Source organism: Ambystoma mexicanum, chromosome 9, assembly GCF_040938575.1.
Source record: "Ambystoma mexicanum isolate Mex_15411 chromosome 9, UKY_AmexF1_1, whole genome shotgun sequence".
NCBI lineage: Eukaryota > Metazoa > Chordata > Amphibia > Caudata > Ambystomatidae > Ambystoma > Ambystoma mexicanum.
Genome location: NC_090931.1, coordinates 802,567,738 through 802,594,930, shown reverse-complemented (window position 1 = coordinate 802,594,930; position 27,193 = coordinate 802,567,738). Strand labels below are relative to the sequence as shown.

Here is a 27,193-nt window from a genome sequence, read left to right as displayed (position 1 = left end):
ATACAGAAATGCTTTCAAACATGAGTGCGCACACCACCCAGAGCAGGCCCGCGAGTGTGGGGATGAGAGGTGACCGCTGGAATCAAGGAGGGCGTTGCGGTGGCCATGCTCCACCTCCCGACCTCGGCAGTGACACCAAACCGACCCGGAGCACCAACAGGCGCAGCGGGTTCCCTGGTGCCAGAGAGGGAGGTTGGCGCTGTGTGGAGCCACGCCCCCCAGCTGGGGCTGCGGCACGGCGCTAAGATGACCCAATAAGCCCAAAAGACCGCACCCTGCCCGGAGCAGTGGCAGCGAGTTTTCACTCTTTACACTCCTGCCAGCGACCACGGCACAACTCCCCATACGCTGGGCATCAGCACATCAATGAACTGCAATAAGGAATAGGAGAGCCCAGTGGAGAGGGACGGACTGTCGGGTGTGTTGCCAGGCCACACATAACCTAACCGGCTGGATTTTGACACTAAAGGGCCTGGCCCGCTCATACTGATAAATGAATGTTTCAACATTTTCAGTCGGCTGGGCATTGAGGATATCACAGGGGCCTTGCTATACATTCCTGATCCTGCGGAGTGCAACCTCCACCATCGTTTTCTAAGTGTTGTAATTAGACAGTGTGACACTATTGCCCTGTGTCTGGAGAGATCAATGCATTAGCAAGTCAAGCGGGAAGAGCCCGGAAGGAAGTTAAGAACGGGTGCCCCTCGAGCAACTGGGGGCTAACAGTTGAACACCCCCTTCCTTACTCTGCACAAGATATGACCAGGAGTGCAGGTGGTGGCAAGAAGAATGGGGCAATGGACAATTTTACCAAGGCGACTCCCCGCAAGGAGGGCGACGCAGTGGCCCATCATGCGCCTGCCACCGAACTGCAGCAGATGCGGATCACGATGACAAAGGGATTTGCTGCGGTGAACGAATAACTGGATGACATCACGCTAAACTTCACCACCATCCGGGCACAGCTTGCAATAGAGGGCCAGCACATCAGTGAGGCAGAGGAGCGCATCGAGACTACCAAGGACACTGTTCATGATCTATAATCTGCCATTACTACCCTAACGAAGGACATGAAATGTGTTAAAGCTAAATAGGGCAACCTTGAATCCCGCTCCCGGAGAAATATCAGAATTGTGGGGGTCCCTGAGGCATGTAACAGGCGTTAGAGCGGTTGCACAGAGACATCCTGGAGGAACCACCAATGTCGCCGTTCTTTGCGGTGGAGAGGGCTCATAGAACACCGACTCAGAGGCCGAAAGACGGAGACCTCCCTAGGCCTATAATAGCTAACATTCGGAGCTACTGTGAAACGGATTTGCTCCTGAAGCTGGCAAGAGAGAAATGAGAGCGCAGGCTTTTTTTGGGTGTCAAGAAGGTGCTGTGGAACATGTCATATGCAATGCTGTTTTCCACAGAAAACTATTTTTCATGGGCCCAGATGAAGCTGTTAAATTTATCGAGGCCAAAATTCCGGTTCAGCAACCCTCCAACAGGCCTCCTGAAGACTAACCATTAACAGCCACACCTCATCTCCTGTAATGTCTTGGTATATTGAGCAGGCATAAGGCTTGTTGGTATAAGGCCCACCTGTTACAGCTACTGTATTAAGCATATATAGCTAGAAACACAGAAATAGTGCCCAAGACGGCAAAGGTTGCCCCCATTGTGATAGAATACAGTTTGCCCATGCAGCAGAGGTGTGTTACCTTGGTGTTTGGCTACTGTTATGTGCCGGCCCATAGTTGGGGTTGTGTGAAGGGGGTGAGTACGGTTTACACTGCTAGTTGCAGGTAGGCAATGTGGGTGGACGGGGAGGAAACAGAGGCCTATGAGGCGGATCAATGGGTTACTGTTTGGGGGCTGAGGTGGGGAAGTTGGGGTGGGGAGAAATGTTGAAAAACAGTCTTGGTAGATGGGGTGGGGGGGTGCCTTGGTTAGGCTCATAATATATGTGTTCGGCAGGCCTGCTCAAGGGAACAGGGCCAAATATGGGAAGAAATTGATTCCATGGTGGGATGATGCCAATTAGCCCGACGAGTTGGAATGTCTGGGGTTAGGAACTTTACATAAAACAGAAGTGTTGTATCGTATGCAAGATCAATGTACTATTTCTACAGGAAACACGCCACAGGGGTGGAGGGTGGTGTTGGGGGGGTAACATGGGGACTGGGTGGGGGAAATATAGATACTATACAACCTACTTGACTCAGGCCAAGGGGGAACTGATCCTCATTCATAAAGCTCTGATGTGCGCAGAGAGGGGCTCGCGTCTGGACCCGGAGGGCGCCACGTGATAGTACATGGTGTTTAAGACCACATGAAAGCGCATCTGGTAAACACTTAGGACCCCAATATTGATTCCCCAGAATTCTAAACTGATGCAGCAGGGAGTATATCCCCCTATCCGGGAGTGCCTATAAACAGGGTTGGGGGAGGTGGGGGGGGGGCACTTTAATCTTATTCTGGACCAGGTACTGGGACACCACCTATGGCCCCTTCCAAAGCAACACGTTTATTGGGTCGGATAAACTTGAGATTTGCGGTGTCTGGCGGCTCCTACAACCGCAAGACCAAAACTACACTTTTTACTCACCAGTACACAACATGGTGGCCCGCATTGATGTTGTTTTGTTTTCTCAGACATTGATTGGGAGGGTGATATCAGCGGATATTCTCCCACGTACATTGTGCGACCATTTGCCAGTTGTAGTGCGGCTTAGGCTGGGGGGGTGGGAGTGGAGTGGCCAGGGGAATAACGTGGCGGTTTAAACCTGAAGCGCTCAGAGATAGCCGCAGGATACGTCACTGAGGGTATGATGGCAGGCATTCAAGGCATATATCAGGTTCATGGCAATGTCTAAAAAATTTGGGGAACTTAAAGTGATTAGGCGAGACCTACAATTGTGCAAGGATAAACTCAAGGCTTTGGAATGGGATCATGCCGCCAACCCTATCTTTGGGAACGTTGGCTAGCATACACACCACCCTGGAGCATTGCTGCAGGCATGCGCAGAGGGAAACCAGATACTTTTTTCAACCAGTGGCAGCCAGGAAAGGGGAGAGACGGGGAAAAATGCTTGCGCGCATGGTGCGGCAGGCGAGGGGACAGGCACGCATAGATAGTATTTTAGATACACAGCGAGAATTTAAGTGGGCAGACCAGGATATCCTAGAGGTGTTTAGAGAATTCTATGGGACGTTGTACAAGACCAGACAACAACATTGGGGGCAGGCTCTGGGGGCTCTCCTGAGAGGGCACGGGGAGGGGGGTTCCCATGTCGCAAATCTCTGCCACTGCCATAAATCAGATTAATGTACCGTTTACGGTGGAGATCTTGGCTGTCATGAGAGACCTCCCCGGAACCAGGCCGGACTTACTAACTGTGGAGTTGTATGGGGAATTCAGCACGTTACAGGTGCCTCGGCTACTAGAAGTCTGGGAGGAATCCCTGTAGAAGGCCATCCTCCCCGAGTCCCTATGGGAGGCCACAATAACAGTGCTCCTCAAGCCCAGCAATGAGCGTGCATCATATAGACCCCTATCGCTCACAAATGTTCACACAAAGATATTCACAAAGGTGATTCGCAGGGAGGCTGGCACTGGTTAAAATGATACATCTTCCAAAACTTCTATAGGTGTACACGAATGTCCCCCTCTGGCCGGGGAAATTCTTCTTTACCAGGGTACATGGGATCCTGGCAAGATTTCTGAGGCACTCAGGGCCGTTAGAAAGAAATGGTTGTAATTGACGATGCCATATGACAGAGGTGGCTTTGCTGCACCACACTTGGAAGTGTACTGGCTGGTGGCCCAAGCACAATTCACCACACATTGTTAGAGGAGTTGGCTGCTGGTACATCAGACTTGCGTACCCTACTGCTGAACAGGTCATATAAGGACGATTGTTCGTGTGACCCTGTCCTTAACACACCAACAGCCTGGGGCTGCATATGGGGGGGGGCGACTGGAGGTAGCACAGCCGTACTGTGTGTGGCTGGCACTGTGGAAGTTCCCTGGCCTTGCACACTCATGGGATACATCTGAGTTCACACTGGGAACGGATGGGGTACAGGGCACTGCGTGATATATTCCCTGAGGATGCATTCATCACTCCGAAGACTTGAAAGCAGGGGGGTGGAGGGCCTCTGACCTGGAGCTGATCCAATACTAAAGGCTGAGAGCAGCGATATCGGCAAAGTGGGAGACATATCCGGAGGAGCCCCCCGAAAAAGACCTCCTTGCTTACATTGCCAACTTAGGGGATGAGAGCAGATTGGTGGCCACCATCTACAAAATGATAATGGGTAAGATTGAATTGTTGAGCTCCAAAGTCAGGCACAAACGGGCAATAGAATAACGTTGTACGATACGCTGCATGTGATTAATGTGTAGACTGTGTCTAGCCTGTCTGAAGGTACTGTAAACCCTGACTGGAAACTTTATTTAAAGTCTAAATAATAAAAAAAAAATTTAACCAGTTCAGCCAAGTCGCAAACAGGACAGCACTCACCACAAGCCATACTGGAAAGTTCACCTTCAACTCAGAGCCAGATGAGGAACACATTGCAGGTATCTGAATTAATTCACATTTCAAGCCTTTGGCTCCAGAAAAACGTTTGTCAATAGAGCAGTGATTTTATTCAAACCTGTGATGTATGTACAATTAAATAATGACATAAAAGGGCAAGTAGGGTTGCCACAGGAGAATCGCTAACCAAGCTTTATTCGGAATAAATGTTATCCTAAAGCACAAACAAATCACAAGAATACAGTTGCAAGGTACAAAGATAGAGACAATTATGGATAAAACCAGCAGCAACAGTGCCTTTGTAAAAATCCCACAAAATAGGACTGTGAAAATTATAGCTAAACAATGTAAAGATTCTCTCATAACATTGCTACTAAAATATTTATGTAAAAGTACATGCAGTAGCCAATAGTGTATTTTTCAATGTGCAAAGGAAGCATCATTCTTGCTAAACATTTGATCTTAGTCAAGATGCAAATCATTAATAATACAATACACAGCATACCTCAAATAATTTATCTTGGGTCAAAAATACCTATAAAGTTGCATGAATTTCAAAGAACAGCAGTTTCGGTGAGAAAGGAACAATAACATCCTACAAGCTCGAGAATAAAACACATAGGCCAATACATCATGTAAATCGCAATGGCTGGTTTCAGAAAATATAGAAATGCTACTTTACAAAAACAGATGATGCAGATAATAAATCGAGAAAAGCTGGGTGGCATGTAGTGAAGCCTTGCTATTTTATTAAGGGGATTATCATTTATTCCCATCAGATTAAATTGGGTATCAAAGCAGCAAATACAGATTGGTTTCAACAGCGTCTTTGCAAAAAGGGCAAAAAGATATCATCGATGTTTTAGCTCAGCTAAATATGGTTGAATAACATTAGGGACTGTAGAAGGCTCTAAAGCCTTATTTGAAGGTGCAGTTTTTGAGCTGAATAACATCTGAATTCATTTGTTTCTAAAGCTGCCGATACATAATTCCTTAACTACACCTTTAAAATCATTTTGTTTAGCTCAGCTATTTTTGTCAGGTCACCTACAACATGATTTATCCAGGAAGAGACGTTACAATCCTGAAGCGCCCATTTATCAGAAAGAAGAAATTGAGTTAAAGTTGCTTTTTTATTAGTACAGATTCTCATAAACAAGGTAGTTGGGGCCATCATGAAATGATCTGAAAAGTGTTTGAGGCCCAGTTCGCAATGGGCCACAGTGGTTCGTGAGGATGTTTATTGAGGTTACTGGCCCATAATGCCCAGTACAGCCTGAGGGTGGCGACTATAAAGCTAGTACTACCTGCATCCATCTTGCTAGTATAGGATATATTGGTAACAGAAGTTGATAGTACATAGATCCGCCAGGGCAGTCGCAGGGAGCTGGCTGTGGATACATGCCACGCTGCCGAAATGCAGTGGTCTGAATAATCTGTGGGCCATATGAACAGATCTGTGCAATATACAGGATTGTATAGCCCTCAGATTGGTTAAACCCGTCGTGAAGCGAATGGCTTCTGCAATCTGCTGTTTTTGCTGTCTACTGCGCACTGCGGGCCGAGGAGTCAGCTGGCATTGGACGCGCTACTGCTTCCTTAAGGATACAGGCAGCGCTCACTCCAGGAAGTTGGACATAAAAACAAAGCAGACTCACCATTGCGGCGTTAAGCCCGTCGCGAGTGAAGGGCGTCTGCAATCTGCTGTTTTGCTGGCCACCCTGAGGCCGACTGCGAGAGACCAAGGTAAGCAATTCTGACAGCGTCAAGGAGTTGCATTCTATAACTCTATATCTTGATTTTAACAGCCAAAATCGGCTATTGTGAAGAACTTGCATTTTCATCCTCTTCTCAGTAAGATCTGGTATAACAGATACAGCTTACCTGCGCACCGATTATCCATACGAGACTAAAACAGGAAACTCCTCATTCCCTCTGACCCTCTATGAATCGAGATTCTCTAAACGGCCACCAACATGCTAAACTGGGGGCCTTTGACAAATATCCTACCTAAATCAAAATACACAAACCTCCTCAGACCCCAAGAACTGTTTTCTAGAACTTGGACATTGGAACATAAATTGGAAATCGGGGACTGTGGGCAATCTGCCTTTGACCCCATAACCTCAAAATCTGTTAACTACGTCTGAACAAGAAAATTGCCCTCCTCCAGCATTCCAAAGAAACACAACCAAACCTACTCTAGATTCTTTCCTTCAAAAGTCCAACCATGGTTGCTTCAACAGGCCCACTCACGAGGCATAGGGCCAGGCTACAACCGGCTGAAATAGAAAAAACTCCCCACGACCACATTGAGACTAATACATCTAGTTCTCCATATGAAACACAACAACCCACACTGAAATCATCACTCAACCAAACTATGCATACTAGCAAAGAGAAATCAGACAATCTTGTCTGCGAACCAACCAAACCTGAACACCTAGATCAATGCCTCTACATAACAGACTTACCTCCAAAAGAGCTTCGGTCACCAAGTATTACGACCGAAGCAACATCTCCACCATGTATTGAATCAAAAATTCCAAGATGCCAAAATCAAAGCAGAAAGAACAAAGGAACACTGTTCCCATATATCCACCAAAACACCTCTCTCAAATTGCCCCGTCCAAAAATCCAAAGATAAAGAGGAGTCAATTCCAACACAACAGAAAATCAAAGCAATTCATGCAAAAAGAATCTGGCAACAAAATTATGCTCTATCACGATCTGAATCTTTACACCATAAACACGTCGGCAGCACTCCCGAAAAGCGAAGACTAGCAAGACTCTCTCTTGACATCAATGAAATTGAATCAATCATGTCAAACCAAGAAAAACGTGATACAATCTTTGGAAATCTTCTACCTGCCAGGCTGGACATACGAGACCAAGACGGAACGTTCATACCAAACTATGAAGACTCGCCTCCCATGCTTTCTAAAATAAATGCCTTCCCGATAGCCAAATGCGCTGATAAATCCCATCAGCTGAGAAACACCAATGACACCCACCTGAACTCAAACTTGACTAAACCAACCCCTCCCAAACTACAAGATGACAAGAGATGTAAATGCAAACCAGCAACAGAAGTCATCAATACACCTATACCAACAACAATGGCTGAACTCCAGAGCTCCCCCATTGCAGCCACCAGTTTGATTGCATTGGTTCCCTTCATAAAATTATACAAATCCCTAAAAGATATAATGCGTGATCAGGCAACCCTAATTGCCCTAATTCACACGAAACAAATACACATTGAAACATTCACCACAAGACTTCAATGTCGTCTAGATCAAGAAGCTGAAATCTCTGCCCAATGACAAGCAAGATTATTCGAAATAGCGAGATCAGATTGCATAGAAAAAGAACAACTTGCCACAACTCTGCTCAAGCAACTCTCCACCAAGCAGCAAGAAATAATGAACAACCAAGGGATAAATCAGACGACAACTAGCCAGTCTCAACAAGAAACTCCTCAATTCAACCCAAGAAGTGATGACCCCAACAGACAATGTAGAGACCACCGGCAGGCTCGACCAGAAGAAAAAAACCAAAACTCATCCTCTCCCTGACCAATTTACAGCAAAAACTCCCACTCCTAATGAAAAGAGAAAAAAAGAAAGTAAAAAGGCGATCAATTTACTTGAAACCAAATTATCACAAAAAAATTGCCTGACCACACAAAAATCAAGACCCAAAGACCAAACCAAACTTGTCAATGACACCTCTTCCATCTAATGAAGTTGAATCTTTTTCTCCATTCGACATCTCCAAGAAAAAAAACAGACAATCCAAAAAAGAACCTCGAAGCACCAATCAAAAAAAAAGAACTCCAATAGAAACACTAGAGCATCCCGGGCCTTCCTGAGGAATTTGACTTTTCCTCCCAACACGGCTCAACACTCAAATCAGAAGGAAGATGACACAAAAATCTGATCCAACGTCGAACCACAGAAACAAGACAGCGAAATCGAAAACAACTGAAGAACAAACTACAGAAGACCAATCTATCGTGGATGCCTTGATGAACCTCACAACCCACGACAATGACATTTCTGACAGCCTTGACGAAGGAAAAATTCCCACACCAAAAGAAAGTTCATCCCTTTATATAATTGGCGAATATAAAGAAAGACAGACCATCACAAGTGTAAGCAGCATATTATCTTGCGAGGAAATATCTGAAACTGAACAAGAATGGGAAGATGACGTCTCTGCCTCAAATAACGAGTCAAAATCAACTAACAAAAGCTACTCACAAGATCTAGAACTACCAACACCCACATCTACTAAACAATTAAAACTTCCAACATTTGTGGATCCTCGACTCTATCAACAAGAACCCTCAATCATCTTATAAAGATTAAAAGAATCAGATGACGGTCTCATAATGAATAGGGCAAATTTATTGCGCCTACTCCATGCAATTCTACTGTTGAATCCTTCAGATCCTAAGACATAAAAATAGTCAAATTTCCCAACAAAAGAAAAATAGACTCCATTGAGATATACCTCCATATACAGTCCAACATAGACAGGATACTTGACTGTAAAAGCTCCTTCAGACAACTGGGTTTCTCCTGCGCAATTACAAACAACAACTACAAACTTCGCGACATCGCTGAAAAGTGGCAAACCACACAAGAACATGGAAAAAAAACACAGAGAGCAAAAAGATCCCCTGTCAACGAACACATGGCTCTGCAGAAACCCTAGAAGCCCTTCAAAACATGATAGAGCAATTCTATGCTCTTATACACCAATCCTGGAGTCAACGAAGAAAATAGACCATTGCATCAGAAGACAAACTCGACTATAACCAATATACGAAAAAAACCAAACCAACGATCAGCCTGTGCTCATGGAATAAAAGAGGATTCTCCCACCTTTACAAAACAGGAAACCAAGATCTAATGAACTACGAAAATCATCTGCCTACAAGAAACTTGGCTACTCAACAAACCAACATGCGATGGCTACCTGAATTGTATTAACCCGGCACAAAAAAGGGCGACCATATGCCGGATTTATGACACTTTGGAAAATAGATGCAAACCTTAATCTGATAAAAACCTATAATCCTAACTATTGGACACAAATTACCATACTCGAACGCGGAGACATCAAGGAGCCAAAAAAACTGTGTCACACAAACACCAACCGAATCGCACTGGTGAACATATATTGGAACTCCAAAACAATGACAGACTCCGCATTCATAGACAGTTTTACAACCAGCATAGATGATCTTAGAATAAAACACACCAAGATAGGCATGATCCTACGCAGAGACATGAACATGCACCTGTTCGATGCATCGGGAACAAAAACACCAATCTCGAAAATGGACCAAAAAACAAAAACCTTGTCAAAAGAGATGGACATGCGAAACTTAACTTTATTGAATGGAAGAACCAAGGGAGATCAACCCCGCACCACACGTAGTCCAGAGGAAATTCAACAGCCTACCTTGATAATATATAGATTGTTGAAGTAACCAAACGTTTATCTGTCATCCCGACGAAGCAAAGCGACCACCATAAAGTTGCTCGGACCTGGTCTTTCAAATACCCACCTCTATTTAAAGAAAACATCAACAATAGCCAAGTAAATGCGGCACTAAACCGTTTGTGAATACCCAACTCACAAGTACATATGCTGAAAGAAATATTCAACTATTCCACCAAACCAGCGAAATGCAAAATCAATTACGAGTGGCTTCTGACTCCCTTCCAAACACATCAAAGAGCCTGCCGGAATACCAACTTAGAGCACACCCACTTGTATTGCAAGCTGATTGCTACCAAGAACAAAATTACATAAACACATACTCGTGGCGCGTAAGATCAAACCAACTAGAGCTTGTAAAACCATCAATGCGCTTAAACAAGGACACCGTAATTGGATGAAGTCTATGAAATCCATCCTCATACAGAATGACGCTGAAAATATACTCAAAACCATAGGAAACAAGAACACAAGAGAGCTTTGGAAATTACTCAACAAGAATGATACTAACCAAGCCTGATTGTCAACGAAGTCCCTGAAAGAGCATGGGTAGAGCACTTTACCAGACTGCACTGCGACCCGATAAAAACCAAAGACATCACAGACATCAGAGATGAACATAACAGGAATTGGTACAACACATGGGACCGAGAAGAAATCTTACAACATATCAAACACTTAAAATCCTCGAGAGCACCCGGACCAGACAGGCTAAGTAACCACAATATCAAGCAGCAACCAGAAGACTGGACCGAGCTATAACTTGACCTATTCGGACTAATCTCCGAACATAAATGCATCCTGCAAACCTGGAAAACTGCTACACTAATTCCAGTTTACAAGCAAGGAGAAAAAAAAATCTGCCTATCCACTACAGACGATTAGCCATGCTTGATCCTCTCAGCAAGATATTTGCTTCAATTCTACTAAAGAGACTAAATGAATTGGCAACATATACGACCCTCGACAGACTGGTTTAGTTAAGAACGCTGGAACCAATATACATTTTATAATCCTCAATATACTTAAACATGAAGCAAACAGAACGGGAACTTATGTCCATGCTGCTTTCATTGACCTCCAAATGGCCTTCGATAGTGTCAATAGAAGCAAACTTTGGAACAAATTACTTATACTTGGGAATGTCCATCAGAAATCCTAGAACCAATTAAGGCTCTATATAGCAACACCTCTGTCAAAGTCTAACATCTTCTGGTACTGTGTCGACTTCTATTCCAACAGCTAGAGGACTCAAACAAGGATGCCCTTTGGCAGCCATACTCCATTTTATCTCTTTGAGATCATGGCCAGCCAAACCAACGTTCTAGCATATCCTCCAAATATTAACAGAACACAGATACCTTATCCTCTATGCTGATAATCTTGTGCTTCTTGACGAGACTCAAATCGGCTTACAAAGAAGACTTCGAGCACTTGAAAAGTACATTGAGGACAATAACATGTCAATCAATGTTTTGAAAACACAAATAATGTCATTGACCTCCAAGAACAACAAATCAAAAACATACCACCTAATCCTAGACGAGAAACGTCTTGAATCTGTTAAAACTACAAAATACCTTGGGGTCTGGCTGAATCAATCGCAAATCGAAGCACACTGGATGGACCATTTAAAGAATAAAAGCTACTCACTTGCACGACAAGGATTAATTCTCCACAAAAAATATGGTCATTTCTCTTTAAAACCGATCCTCACCTTCTACAACCAAAAAGTGATACCCATACTCGCATATAGAAGTGAGAGCCTACTCAACATAACACAACAGATATGGAAGATTGTGGAGGGAATTTTCTGACGAAAAGTACTGTCCCTTCCAAAGTCATACCCAATAGCCAGAATTCGTTTCGAACTAGCAATTCCGTCGCTAGATTCAATAAACGCCTGGAAATACATTGCCCTCTATAGAAAGAGCATAATAGACAAAGACATCCCGGCAATCAGATTTCTCAGGAACACCAACACAGAACTTAAGACGCCTACTGTGGATAGATGGAAAGAATCTTGTCGTCAAATTCTTAAAACCTATGAAATAAGTAGCGAAAAACTGCGCCAACTAGATTGGATACACACTACTGAAGAGAAACACAAATACAGATTATCACACTATATGAGACCAGAGCCCTAAATGAACCACCTAAATACCTAATAAAATGTCCATGTAAAAGAATAAGACACCTTCCTCCGGTTCCACCCCAGCATCCCAACAATGAAAGAATATCTCTTAAGTACTAGGCTAATCTCTAAGGAGGCAATACTCTGTAGATTCTGCAAACAGGCAGACTCAATTGAATCTCTCCACCACCTCTTCATAGACTGCCCTTCCTTGTCTGAAACAAGAAAAATATTTGGCCAGATGCTTCCCCAACAAGTAATTTACCACGATGTTGCAGAAAGATGGGAACAGATTACAAGCGGAAATTTCTTCCCTCTCATATTCAGGACAATGCAATACTGGGAAAAATTAACGGAACTACACACCAATATTGACTAGACTTCATAGATTCTATACCATTTCTTGTTTCTATCTTTTCTTTTTATATTTTAAATATGTAAATAATGCAGTAAACAGAAAAGATCAGATAAAATGTTAAAAGGTTGTGTACAAATTATAAAACATGAAAAAAAATAGCCCTCAGATAGTCAAAGTAAAAGGCTCTTTTGGCATTCCAAAGCTTGAAATGCTATTTATATGAGCTCTTTAACAGAAGCCTTTTTTTGGGATCTCCTGAACAAATTTAAAACTGTTTTTGCATGTGCAAATCTTTTCAAAGACAAACACATTAAATAGGTTTCACACATTCACAATTCATTTTTTCAGGCTCAACTACTTACAATATCGAAGAAGACTTGGCATACATCAATAGTGTTCAGAAGTTCACAAACGTGGTCCTTAAGGGGGGACAAAAACAGTTTTTACAAAACAAGGCATAAACTCATTTTGATTAGTACTTTTACCAGACACATTCTCCCACCAGAAAATATATAGCAAAATATATTCACAAAGATCATTTTAACATTTTTTTTAAATTTCAGGAGAGCGAACGAACACCAGCAGAGTTATGGTGGGTTTATAAAGGCTTGAAAAAAAAGAAAAACAAAGTCCAACTGAAATGTGAATGTAGAATAAATAAGCCATTTCAGACATGTCACAGCACCACCCTGTAGCCATCGCTGGAAGTACATCTCCAGTTCAGAGCCACATAAGCAATGCATTGTGGGTATGCATAGCTCTAATGCAAGCCTTTTGCGCTGCAAAAAAGGTCTTTGGTCAATCAGCCTGAATTAATTTCCAACCCGATCAAAATGAAAAATTACTGATTCCCATATATAGCTAGTAATAGTGGCGAATCTCAAGCAGAGTTGATCCTAAGGAATTTCCCAGTATGCATGAACTTGGGGAGGACAAATGAATACACCTTTTTTTTTATTTTGGAACATCTTGAATCCCTGACTACTGCTGTCACTAATCTATGGATGGGAGAAGGTCTAGATAACTGTCTACTTAGTCAAGTGACTAAGGCAAAATATGTGCCCCTACCTTTTAGGGCAACGACCCACTAATCTGAACTAGAGCACGCTTGGATCCTGAAGGCGATTGATCAGCAGAAAGAGACTTGTATGTCTTGAACTTGTTTGAAACAACAAACTGACGCCAGCAAACTGCACTTGTAGAATCAAAGAAATATTCTTTTGCACAACTGAGCTTATTAAACTTCAACCATAGAGTAAAGGTTTTTATGGTGGGTGTTCCCACACTTTGGGAATGAACATAAGAAAATGAGGATAGAATTACAACAAAGACAGCAACTGGATCAGCCACACCCATGATTGCACACCTGCATTTAGATTAGATACCACTGGAACACCAACGGTTGGCTAGTTACCATGGTAAGATTATTAGAATAACCTTGACTTTGATATTTAGTCTAAGGTTTGCTTGGCCTGGATTTTCCCATTACAGCACATAACTGTGCATGGATCTAGCTGTGAAGCAATGTTCTGAGATGCAATTCATATTTTATGATTTTATAATGGAAAGGAGAAAGCCTTCTTTTGTGCCTTGGCTAAAATAGCCTCTGAAAGTTAATATTTCCCTTGAATAAATGTAAGAAGCCGAGCCTAGTGAGCTACACTTCATAGGTTGGGTCTGGGGGATTCCCAGACAGAATTTTATATATTTTTTTTAAAAATAAATCAGTCAACATCGTGCCTTTTGCAGCATAACCCGAGGAGAAATTGGTTAAAAAGTCATACAATGTACGATTAGTTCAGAAGGGCAATGCATGACTAAAGAGACCAGAGGTTACCAACAGCATAAAGAACCATTTTACAACATTTTATGATGCCTAGGTCCACAATAAATTGCAGCCTTACCACAGTAAATCACTTTCATGATGTTACACCCACAATACATGCCATCTTTACCAATATAAAGCACTTTCACGATGCTGCAGATTGGATGGAAGCTTTTTATATAAGGTCTATCGCAAAAGAATCCACAATTTATGAATCTTCAAGACTATCATATCATATAAAAGTATGTAAATGGACAATTAATTTGGCTTTATAGAATTAAAATCAGCCTTTGACTAAATTTCCCTAGAGAAGATGGACAACATTTTTACTGCTCTTGTAATGGCAGAACAACATACAGGTTATAAAATCATTTGAACCCAAAATGTACGCCAGTGTTCGCTGTGGTAGGAATGGTGAGTTAAGAAGAATACTCACTGTAGTGACTAATGTAATCCTACTCCAGCGTCCCCTTTCCGCCATACTTTTGGGACATGTCTTGCTAGAGGATTGATTTTTTTTTTTTTTTTAGACCAAAAAACATACAATTGGGTCTTTTTTATTTTTAAGCGAGGGCCTGCGCAGGAGTGGCCTTGACCCCACCTTCTGATGTCCTGCGCCGAGCCTCACCAGCAAGTCCTTTTCCAATTGCCAAGTTCAATGACTGACAACTAAGGACATTTTAAGACATGTTTAAGAAGGACGGGCGTTTGGCAGAAAGGGCACCCTGGCACTAGGAGTACGTTGGTCACTACAGTGAGCATCTTTTCCTTACTCCGTCCTATTCCCTTCCCTCCTTACCACTGGGAGATTTCCAAGCACTGGAAAAGATCAGGTAAATGGTTTTATGTTTCAGGTGGTCCAGGAGGATCATGAAGCTGAGGAATAAGTTCTTGAACTACGTTTTTTATCGGGTCAGAATACATTCAGGGCGGAAATAAGTGTTTTTTTAAAAAATAATCAATCAATCATACTCCGGTGTTTTCAGCGGTTGAGGTACTGGTTGAGGTACTGGTCTATGCACAGGTGTCTGTCTCTAAAAATCTACCGAAGTGGGTTGCCAAGAGAGTCCCTCCAGCCAGGAATCGACATAGTTCAGAGGGGGAAATGACGCAGGTAAAGAAAGAGTGGAAGGCGAGGACATCCTTGTCTGAGCAGGCTTTTCTACTCTTGGCACAAATGGGTCTCTTCCTAGATAAGCACTTGGTATAGACCTCAAACTTTTTTCCATCGATTACGTCTCAGTGGCCGATAAAGAAATGTCCACTGCAGAGCAATCACGTGAGGCAGCCATTTAGTGTTCTAAAGATTTGTAGTTCATCACAACCTTGTCAGGTGTACAACACACGTCGACCAACTAGTCCAAAGCTTTCACTTGCGGCTTCTCAAATGAATTCCGATTTTCGACCGAATTCTTTTTTGATGGTTGAATTTGAGCCCTCTTAGAGGGAACCTCGGCTGTGCCGGCCATCCCAGTCTTGGGGCGAGCCCTGATGTTTTTAGCACAAAAACGCTTAGGCATTGCGGTGCCGGTATAGAAGTTATACAGTTTGCTTGGTTACAGAGGAGTACAGTATAGTCACAGAAGACAGTGGTATGGAAAAAAGGAAAATGTTAGCCAAATAGCCAAGATTTTACAGCTTTGCAGAAGGTGAGGTGGGAGGGTTCGGCCCTTAGCGTGTGTGGCAAGGAGTTCCATTGCCTGGAGGCAATGAATGGGAAGCTGGAGCCACCTGCCCACGCTTGATTCTGGGGACTGCAAGTCTGTTGGAGTATAGTATTCTGGTAGGTCTTGAAGAGTTTGCCTTGATGATTTTGTGTGAGAGATGGTTGAGACACTTGTGGGTAATAGCAAGGGTTTTGAACAGGATCTGTTCCTTGATGGGCAGCCAGTGGGCTTCTGGTCTTGCAGTAGAAATGTGTTTGCTCTTAGGTACGCTAAGGGCTGCTCAGAGGGCATTGTTCTGAATTATTTGAAGCTTATATAGGGTTTTTACTGAGGTGCCGGCGAAGAGGGCTTTACAGTAATCTAGTCAAGATCCAACTAGTGCTCTTGCAATGGAGAGGCAGTTCTCAGTGGATAGAAAAGGTTTAGCTACGTTGAGTAGCTTGGTAGTGTAAGCTGCAGAAGAGGAGATGGCACTGACTTGTGACAGAGAGCATCATCTAGGTAGACGCCTAGAGTTTTTACAGACGAGGATACTGGGATCTGTATGTTGTCAATAGTGACGTTTTTGTATTGGCTATTGAGTTTAATCAAGGTTTCCTGGAACCCTACCAAAAGGATCTCTGTTTTGTCTCCATTGAGGTAGAGCCAGTTCGTTGCCATCCAAGCCTGAATGGTGGCATAGACTGTGTTAAGAGCCTTGGCATCCGTTTCATAGTTCCCTGAGAGGGGGAGGACAATTTGTGTGTCATTGGCATAGTTTGTGTAGGCTATGCCGATGGAGTCCAGGATGTCATTGAGGGGTCTGGTAAAGATGTTATAAAGAGTAGGGCACATGCAGGAGCCCTGTGGGACTCCGCAGTGAATAGTGGCCGGGGCCGCGTGGGCCTGATCTGAGGCTACTGCCATGGCTCTTCCTTCAGGGAAGGAGGTGATCCAAGCTATGGCGTTGGCTGGGAAATGAGCTGATGTGGCGAGGTGATGACAAAGAGTGTTGTGATCTACTAGGTCAAAGGCGGCCGATGGGTCGAGGAGGAGGAGCAGCGCTGGTTTGCATGTGTCCTTCATCTCATCCAGCTGTTTCTTCAGGTTCAGCGGGGCTGTTTCGGTACCATGGCTAGGCCAAAAGCCAGATTTCCGTAGGCTGAGGATGTGATGGGTCTCTATGAAGTGTTGGCTGCCTTATCCAAGATTTTTAGAAGGAAAGGGACTGTTATGGGTCAGCAGTTGTTGGGAAGTGTAGGGTCGATTGACTTTTATTTTAGTAAAGGGCGAACCAATGCTTCCTTGAGGCATGAGGGGACCGAAGCTGAGGCGAAGGAGGCGTTTCTAAAGGAGGCGAGGAATGGCGCCAATAAGGCAGCACCGTCTTTTTTAGGATGGAAAGGACTTCTAGTTCAGTGAAATCCATGAAGGAGAAGTGAGGGAAGACATGGTCTGGGAGGTTAGCAGAGGCTACGGATGGGGTGGCGTGCTGTGATGTGATTTGGGCCTTCTGGTGGTTTCTGATTTTGCGGTGCATTAAGTCTAATTTGTCCAACATGGCATTTTGGATGTTTGAGCACCATACCTCATCCTCAAGGATGGGTTGAGTGTTAGGGGCTGGGGCTTCAAGTTCCCTGAAAATGGTGAATATCTTTTTAGATCCTGATTTTGCATTGGCAATCCTGGTGCTGAAGGAGGGGGCTTTGTCTAGGACGATTGCGTATTCCGCAGAGATTAAATATTAAATTTGGATTTTGTGGACACTGAAAGATTCGATTGCCAAGTGGAAATTCCAGTACGTTTCTTGGAACGTAGTTTCAGTAACTCTTGGGTGAACCAGTAGTAGTTGCGTCTCATAGGTTTTGCTTTTCGAGCCACCATTGTCGCTATGGCGTCAATTGCTTGTGTGAGCGTACAAGTGTAGGTGTCAGCGTGAACTCTGGGGTCGTAAGAGAAAGGAGGTCTGAAAGCAGGTGTTTCTAGATATGGCGTCATCAACTTGGCGCAGACAGATTTGTAAGCCCCCGTATGGGGAACCTCAGAGCATCCAATGGTAGTTTTAGCCTCCGTTTGGGGAACTTCAGTGTTGCTGGTAGTATTCTTAACCCTGGAACTGGGATCCTTGGAGATATCCCCAGTAACCAGTAATATTAGCCTCTTTATGGGGAACCTCAGAGGTCACTCCGGTTTCCAGCGTTGAGGAAAGTTAAAATTGTATGTACTCCCTGTACCTGGCACTGCAGCGTTATATTGACTAGGCCATGTAACCTACCATGTTTAAAGCGTGTATCTTGCTTATGCTAGGCGGACACTGTAGGACGAACCCGGGAGGATAGCTCAGCGGCAACGTGCTCACCTTGGAAGCAAGACGACACGAAGCAACACAGGTTTGATCCCCGGGTCTGCGCTTAGAAACCTCTGGGTATTTAAGCACGTTATAAATATGCAACTAAGACAAAACTACACAAATAAAAAAATAAAAAAATCCTGTAACAGCGCCTCCATGCCCGTGGGCTGTGTGAGCGCTTTAAAAATGCCAAAAAAAAAAAAAAATTATATATATATTGTTGCAATGAAAGCCTCTCGAATGCTCGCTTTCTCATCTGTCCCTTCTGAAGTGTTTCCCTTTTGCCATATAAATGCGGGATCCAGGCTCTCGCTTTCTTAAGAAAAGCGGTACAGGTGAGCAGATGTCACATTGCTAGCACTATCGCTTTCCTCAAAGCGTTTGGGAATCTTGAAGGAGTATAGGCACCTTTACTGGGTTCCAGCAGGGTGACTCACTGATAACACTGACATACATAGAAGTGCCCAGCTAGTGTCAAAGCCAGACGTATTGAGGCTTTGTTCTTTGCTAGCAGGATGAATTTAGTATGCAACCTTGACCTGTTGGAACCACCCCTTGCATTGGAAAGCATGTATTCTGTTGAGTATAAAAACACAGGGCTCGGAGGGAATGGGATGCTCAGAATTTGTATCTCGTGTTGCTTTTGGGTTCGTGCTGCCACTGCTTTCTACCAATCCAATGTATTTGTGAGTGATACTTTTTCCGCACAAGATTGGTGCCGTGACTCAGCTCCCTGATGCTCTGCGGAATGGTCCAGGGGGTGGCAGGCGCACTTCCCGGTTATCCCTGTGGGTTAAAGAGAATTTTATTTTAAAGGGGTGAACCGGCCAGAACGCCCGGAGGACCAAGGAGGGCAGCCAGGGCAAGCGCAGAGGAAAGAGCTGACTGGACAATCATGGGTTAGTGAACACAGGTAATCATGTCAATGTACTGTCATATCTCGTATGGTGGGGTCTGAAACGGGGTGGTGTGAGGGGTGAGGTTTGTCTCTGCAATCTAGAAACACCTAAATTAAAAAATCTGGTGCGATTACTTGAGGATATAGGAGGGAAAGTACCCTGGCTGTAGAACTATTTATCTGTCATGATCCCAGCAAAGGAGCACAGTTCCCATTCAGAAATACCAGGGAAGCAAGTAACTTCATTTCACTCAGTGGGTTAACAGTGGCTTCAAGCCTGGCACAAATGGCATTTGTCTCATTCATAGCATTGCACCCATAGGCTCACCTAGGGCTTACATCGTTTTTCCTACACTCAACATGGCTGCCGCCAAGTCCATTGTTAACTTACAGCGCATACTACACCTATTGCAGATGGAGCTACTTAAGCCCTGCCTCCGCTGGAGCGCTGGCTTCCCGTCTTCTCCGCTGACAGCGGGTAACGCTTCCAGCCATCTCCTGACAGAACTGGTCAAAGAAAAAAAGAAGTTAAGAGATATTAGTTACCACAGAAAATCAACAGAATTCCATTGTTTTAGTTGAAGACTTACGGAACCGAAGTATTTCCGAAGCATTTCTTCAGTCAGCTGTTTATTTCGTAGTCTCTGGATGTTCTGTCAGAAGTTCCGTCGCAGCATCTTCCTCACAGCAGTCTTCGTTTGCGGTCGCATTGCTTTCATCCTGAAGTTTTCCTCAGCAGTCTCTGCATCGCCCGAAGGTATTTCATTTACAGCTTTCCGAAAACCCTTAAAACAAAAAGGTATTTTTGTTAATGAATGAACTTTGTGAAATAAGAAAGAAGTTCTTACACATGCTGCTTACCTGAGGTCCCATCAAGTTTTTCTTTGCTTCGTTATTACCGCGCTCGTCTCTGAAGGCTGCAACTACTCAGTTAAGATGAACTCACGTTTATTAAACATTTCCTCAAACAGAGTATAGTCGCAGCCATACTGCAGCATCCAACCTTTTCTGAGAACCAAGAACCTTCAAAATAAAAGGGAAAACTTAGAAAGAGATCTCTCCAACATAGGGATTGCTCAGAATCTGACAAACTATATATATATTTCACCAAAATCTCACCCAAGATGACTAAAAAAAAAGGCAAGAATCTGTTGAATACTGCAGCCTCTCAAGTCAAAGGTTTCCAAACCAATGCATCCCTGTAGAATACAGGATGGAGAGCTCCACAAAACATAAGTACAGGTGAAAAGGGAGTGATTTATCAAAGGCACACTGTCATACAGTTTTTTTCCCAGCAAATAGAAATTACAGTAGTCCTATTGTTGTTATTGTTGTTTTCACAGAATAAGAGCCCAGATAACAGATCCTCTAGCTCAGAAGGCATTACGCCCCAGCGGAATCCCTGGTAAGGATTACAGAACGCGAAGCCGTACTTAAACTACTCCACCTGAGCTTAATGGAGGATACAGGAATAGATCATTTATCCCAGATATTGGGAGAGTTAAGGGCAGAGGTCCATGCAGCTAGGTCTGAAACCAACTCTCTTAGGAGAGAGTTGGTGGTTAACAGAGAGCGCATCGAGGAATTGGGACACCAATTGCTACAGTCCCAAGCAGGGCAAGCACCACTTCCCAGTGGGGTTTCACAGGGTCAAATTTCCGCTCCCAGTCCTCCTTTATAAGTAGTTTTACCCGGGAATATTCCCCTAGTAGCCCCAGAGAGATGTACAGGCGACCCACAGCTTTTTGCAGTTTTTATGAAACCAATGTAATTTACACTTTCTATGTAGACCTGGGGTCTTTCCTTCAGATCAGGCCATGGTGGCATTTGTGTTGTCATATTTGGTGGGGTGGGGAGGAGGGGGACATGCTGCAGACTGGTCCATACCCTTAGTGAATAGAGATGATCCATTACTGAGGAATTTTCTAGTTTTTTGACAGGAGTTCAATAAACGTTTTGCTCATCCTGCTCAGGGTCAGGCCTTAGACAACGAGCTGCTCTCTTTACACCAAGGTAACCAATAATTGTTGGCTTATATAGCCTCTTTCAATCGATTAGTAGCAGAAACAAATTGGCCCAAGGAGAAGAGAACCACACTCTTTCATCGAGGATTGAGAGGAGAACACAAGGATATTTTAGCGCAAGTCGTGAATCCTCCTACAGGTTGTACCGAATTCATAGACCTGACCATGCAACTGGATCATCGTTTGCAGAACCGGCGCTCTGATCAGGCCAGATCAGAGGCTAAATCATTTTATGTTCGTTCAGAAGACTCCAGAACTCGTCCAATGACTGAACGTCACCCTGAGCCCATGCAGTTAGGAGGTGTTTGAGGTCCCATCTCTGAAGAAGAACGAGACAAGAGAAGACAGCAGCACCCATGTCTCTATTGTGGTTCAGCGGGTCATCAATTACAAAATTGTCCCGTGAAACCACCATGGAAACCAGTTTGAGCAGTAGACAAGGTGGACAGAAAAATCACAGAAAATGAACAGCCGGAAACCTCAACGCCCGACAAGTGTAGAGGTCAACTTGTCGAGCCAAAAGAAGGAAATTCAGATCTCTCATTTCGTTGTTCGTCATCCTAAGTAGCCACCTTCAACCTGCCAAGATGTATGCTCTGGAAGCATATGTGGACAGTGGTGCGATTGGAAACTACATGGATTACGAACTAGCAGGCAAGATGGGTATTTGTTTACATCCAAAGGCTGTGGTAGAAAAGTCACTGCAGTAGATGGAACTCAACTAATAGCTGGACCAGTGACGAAATATACTGAAGTTTGCACCTTGCTTTGCCAGGAAGGACATCGGGAAAAGATATCGTATGACCTAATTAGTGCTTCACAGTTTAAAGTGATTTTAGGAATTCCATGGCTAGAAAAACATAATCCACAGATTGATTGGCATGCCCAAACCATGGTTTTTAATGAGGGATAAAGGACTTCCTGCTATGGTCAAGGCGGAACCCTGAAGAAAGTTTCCAGAGATTTCATATAAAAACCCTACCTTAGGGTTGATAGGAACCCTTCCACCGGAGTATCGAGACTTTCAAGAAGTATTCGAAGAAGAACAGGCTAACGTGCTGCAACCTCATCAGCCATATGATTGCCAATTCGATTGGATCCCTGGCTCAAAAGCCCCATGCAGCAGAATTTACGCCCACAAGAAAATATTCATTTAAAGACCTATTTAGATAATTACCTGGCCAATGCGTTCATTCGGCCCTCTAAGTCCCCCATGGCATTGCCTCTGTTTTTCATGCCCAAGAAAGAAGGGGTTCTTCGTACCCACATAGATGAATGTGCCCTCAACCAGATCACAATCAAGAACCGGCACCCCCTTTCCACTCATTCCAGTGTTAATGGATAAGTTAAGGATGCCAATATTGTTACTAAACTAGACCTTAGAGGAGCTTACCACTCGGTGAGAATCAAAGAAGAAGATGAATTGAAGACTGCTTTCCACACAAAGTACGGACTGTACGAATATCAAGTCATGCCCCTTGGCTTACGCAACGCTGCAGCAGCCTTCCAGAATTTTATGAACAATGTTTTATGTGAATTCCTTGATGTCTGCACCGTAGTGTACCTTGACGACATTCTTATTTACTCAAACTCGGTCCAAGAACACATAACCCATATAAGAGCAGTACTCCAGAAATGCGACAACACAAGCTCTTTGTTAAACTAGAAAAATGCTCCTTTCATACAACCTCAGTGGAGTTTCTGTGATTCATATTGTCGCCTATGGGAATCCAAATGGATAAACAAAAAGTCTAAATTGCCCTTTCCCTACATCAGTGAAACGAGTCCAAATTCTTTAAGAATTTGCACATTTCTACAGACGTTTTATTGCAGGATTTTCACAACTGGTCCACCCAATAACTTTGTTGCTGCGAAAGCACAAGACCTTCTCCTGGACCAAAGAAGCGGAAGAGGCTTTCCAGACATTAAAGAAAACATTTACCACCGCTCCCGTTTTGAGGCACTCGCAACCCGAGCTACCATTTATAGTGGAAACCGATGCGTCCTGTGCAGCCATGGGAGCAGTACTATCCCAGAAAGAGACAAACTGGACAACTGCATCCAGTGGCCTTCTGGTCCAAGAAGTTCTCAACAGCCAAATTAAACTACAGCATCACAGACAAGGAATTACTAGCAATCAAACACGCGTTCAAAGAATGGAGACACCACTTGTTAGGGGCCCAGCATACTGTTACCGCTTTTACAGATCACCGAAACCTGCAATATTTGCGCAACACCAAAGCTCAGTCATCGCGACAACTCCGATGGGCGTTATTTTTCATAGAATATGATTTTGTCATCACTTATCGCCCAGGGGTACGTAATGGCAAGGCGGATGCCCTGTCAAGGATTGGAGAAAGAGAAGAGATTCAAGGCACAACAGTAGTACCTGTGAACATAATTCCAGAAGAGAAGGTACTGGGAGTCAATTGATCCTCTGAAGAAGACTTGAAGGCACAAATTCTACTTAACATGACCCCTTCCGAATTAGAGGCTTGGTAGTCAAGAGGACCTAAAATTTGTCTTCAAGAAGGTCAATCTTATTTTCAGAGTTAACTACCCCATCAGGAGTTACAAAAGAAAGGCATGGCAGATTATCATGGAGCCACGTTGGAAGGCCACTCTGGAATCGCTAAGACTACGGCCAAAATCAAGAGGCATTTCTGGTGACCAACATGGCGCAAAGACATCATAGATTACATTCAAACTTGTGGTATTTGTGCTTAGAATAAAAGCTTAAAGCAGAAACCAGCAGGACTGCGTCAACTGTTCCCCATCCCACCAGCGCCATGGCATACCATTTCTATGGACTTTTACAGAGCTACCTCCTTTGTCTGGGGTATAACACAAGTCTTGTTGTGGTGGACTTATTTTCCAAGATGGCGTATTTCATTGCCCTTAAGGGACTTCCTACTTCCCCAGTCTTAGCAAAGCTATTCCTGGAACAAATTGTACGTCATCATGGATTTCCATCTACTGTGATCTCTGATAGGGGGAGCCAATTTGTATCCCAATTCTGGAAAAAATGTTGTGAGGCGACTAAGATTGAAGTGCGTCTATCTACCAGTCACCACCCACAGACTGACGGTCAAACAGAAAGAACCAATCAGACTCTTGAACAATACCTTCCATGTCTCCTCCACCAGATAGATTGTTCTTGGGTGGATGTCCTTTGGATCGCAGAGTATGCTTATAATAACTCCGAACATACTTCCATGGGCTATACTCCCTTCTACATACTTAACGGTTTACATCCTCGGACCTCCACTTTCGATCCCACAGAGTCTTTAGAGATGCCAGCAGTACAGAGTCCTCATGATAACATTACTAGAGTGCAGGAAGAGGTTCTACTACATTTGGCTACAGCAAAAGAGGATCAAAAGAAATTTGCAGATAGACTTAGAAGAAAATCTCCAGAGTATAAGGTGGGAGACAAGGTTTGGTTGTCTTCTAAATAGAGTGCACTCAAAGGCCCACATAAATTTCAACCTAGGTTTCTGGGCCCGTTTCCGGTGGAGACAATTGACAATCCCGCAGCAGTAAGACTAAAGTTGCCATCCCACATGCAAATCCATCCAGTATTCCACGTTTCTTTGATCAAACCACTGAGTCCAGGGACCAGATTACAGATTTTCGATGCCAAAATTGTCAAAAGGAATTTTACCTGGTAGATTGGAAAGGGTTTGGTCCACAGGATAGGGCTTGGGAACCTAGCTCAAACATTCATGCCACCAGGTTACTTCAAAAGTTTCATCAAAACTACCCTACCAAACCAGGACCGCAGGGTTTATCCTTGGGAGGGGTATTGGGGAGTGGGGGGAGGGGGTTCTGTCATGATCCCAGCAAAAGAGCACAATTCCCATTCAGAAATACCAGGGAAGCAAGGAATATCATATCAGTCAGTGGGTCAACAGTGGCTTTAAGCCTGGCACAAATGGCATTTGTCTCATTCATAGCATTGCACCCATAGGCTTGAATAGCGCTTACATAGTTTTTTTTACTTACACTCAACATGGCTGCCGCCAAGTCCATTGTTAATTTACAGCGCATACTAGACCTAATGCAGAGGGAGCTACTTAAGCCCTGCCTCCACTGGAGCACTGGCTTTGCATCTTCTCCGCTGACAGCGGGTAACACTTCCAGCCATCTCCTGACAGAACATGTCAAAGAAAAAACGAAGTTAAGAGAGATTAGTTACCACAGAAAATCAACAGAATTCCATTGTTTTAGTTGAAGACTTATCGAACCGAAGTATTTTCAAAGCGTTTCTTCAGTCAGCTGTTTATTTCGTAGTCTCGGCATCCTCTGTCAGAAGTTCCGTCGCAGTCTCAGCATCTTCCTCACAGCAGTCTTCACTCGCGGTCGCAGTACCTTCACCCAGAAGTTCCTCAGCAGCCTCTGCATCACCTGAAGGTCTGAAGGTATTTCATTTACAGCTTTCCGAAAACCTATAAAACTAAAAAGATATTTTCATTATTGAATGAACTTTGTGAAATAAGAAAGAAGAAGTTCTTACATATGTTGCTTATCTGAAGTCGCAGCAAGTTTTTCTTCACTTAGTTATTACTGCGGTCGTCTCTGAATGCTGCAACTACTCAGTTAAGAAAAAAAAAAAAATTGCGTTTATTAAACATTTCCTCAAACCGAGTATAGTCGCAGCCATACCACAGCATCTAACCTTTTCTGAGAACCAAGAACCTGCAAAATAAAAAGGGAAAACTTAGAAAGAGAGATCTCTCCAACATAGGGATTGCTCAGAATCTGACGGACTATATATATTTGACCCAAAATTCTCCCAAGATAACTCCAAAAAAAGGCAAGGACATTATTCTGACAAGAATCTGTTGAATACGCAGCCTCTCAAGTTAAGTTTCCAAACCAACGTGCCTGTGTAGAATACAGGATGGAGAGCTCCACAAAACATAAGCACAGGTGAGAAGGGAGGGATTTATCAAAGGCACACTGCTATAGAGTTTTTTCACAGCAATAGAAATTAAAGTAGTTTATTGTTATTATTGTTGTTTTCACAGAATAAGAGCCCAGATAACAGATCCTCTAGCTGAGAAGGCGTTCCGCTCCCGTGGAGTCCCATGTAAGCGTTACATTATCTGAATAAGGAAATAATGAAAGAGGTTGCCCACCGAAGTTTAAAAGCAGTGCAGCCATGCTCCCTACTGATGTAAGAGAACATGAGACCACGGCACCGGTCAGAGTAGTGTAGAACTGATCAGGCATTAAAAGTATGTGTTCTGGATGAGTGCGAACAAAATATTTTGAATGCGAACCTCATGATGGTCTTGACTTAACCCATACTTCGTTACTGGAAAACCTAATTGTGCAACTCAGGTTGCAATCCCACTTTTTATTTCACACTCTTATCCATCTAGTATGGGAGCTGTAATAGGCTGTGTTCCTACCGAATATGTGTCATTTCTGTGACTCTTACCCATTTGTGTCTCTGAAAAGCTGAATACCGCTCTGCATTGTAGGTAGCTTAATGGGGGATATAGGCTGTGAACAAGCAGGCATCTAAATCTGACAAAAACCTGTGGGGGCTTCGGAAATTCCTGTACTGGGAAGGAACGGAGGCTGGGTGTGATAGCTGAGCCTCTGGATGAACGCGGCAGAGTGGTCAAACTGATGGGCCGTACCCACGCCACCAGCAACAGGACTCAATAGCGTCCGGATGCAGACATTTAGGAACGGACCTGTATCCATAATAAGCCATACCTTGTCTTACCAAAGAGAACGGGCGCAGGGCAGTCTAGACAAGCTCCAGTTCCTCCTAAAGGAAGTCCAACACACTTCATGTTTACTCACTAAGAGCATGCAAGTACCTGGATAAATGGCACGGATGTAAGCAGAATGAATCACTTCGAACCATAGCCAGTAAGGCACACTTGATTTAGACAGGA

The 27,193-nt window shown here is 43.8% G+C and overlaps 1 protein-coding gene across 5 annotated transcripts in view; it reads right to left on the bottom strand.

Annotated features, from left to right (window-relative positions):
* The window catches only part of NCKAP1 (NCK associated protein 1), a 1,877,983-nt gene that overhangs the window by 1,741,994 nt on the left and 108,796 nt on the right, over positions 1–27,193 (bottom strand). For all 5 annotated transcript variants that reach the window (XM_069615779.1, XM_069615776.1, XM_069615777.1 and 2 more), the window contains one exon: positions 12,898–12,954. In XM_069615779.1, the coding sequence (XP_069471880.1) occupies positions 12,898–12,954 (57 nt within the window). The remainder of the gene's footprint in view (positions 1–12,897; positions 12,955–27,193) is intronic.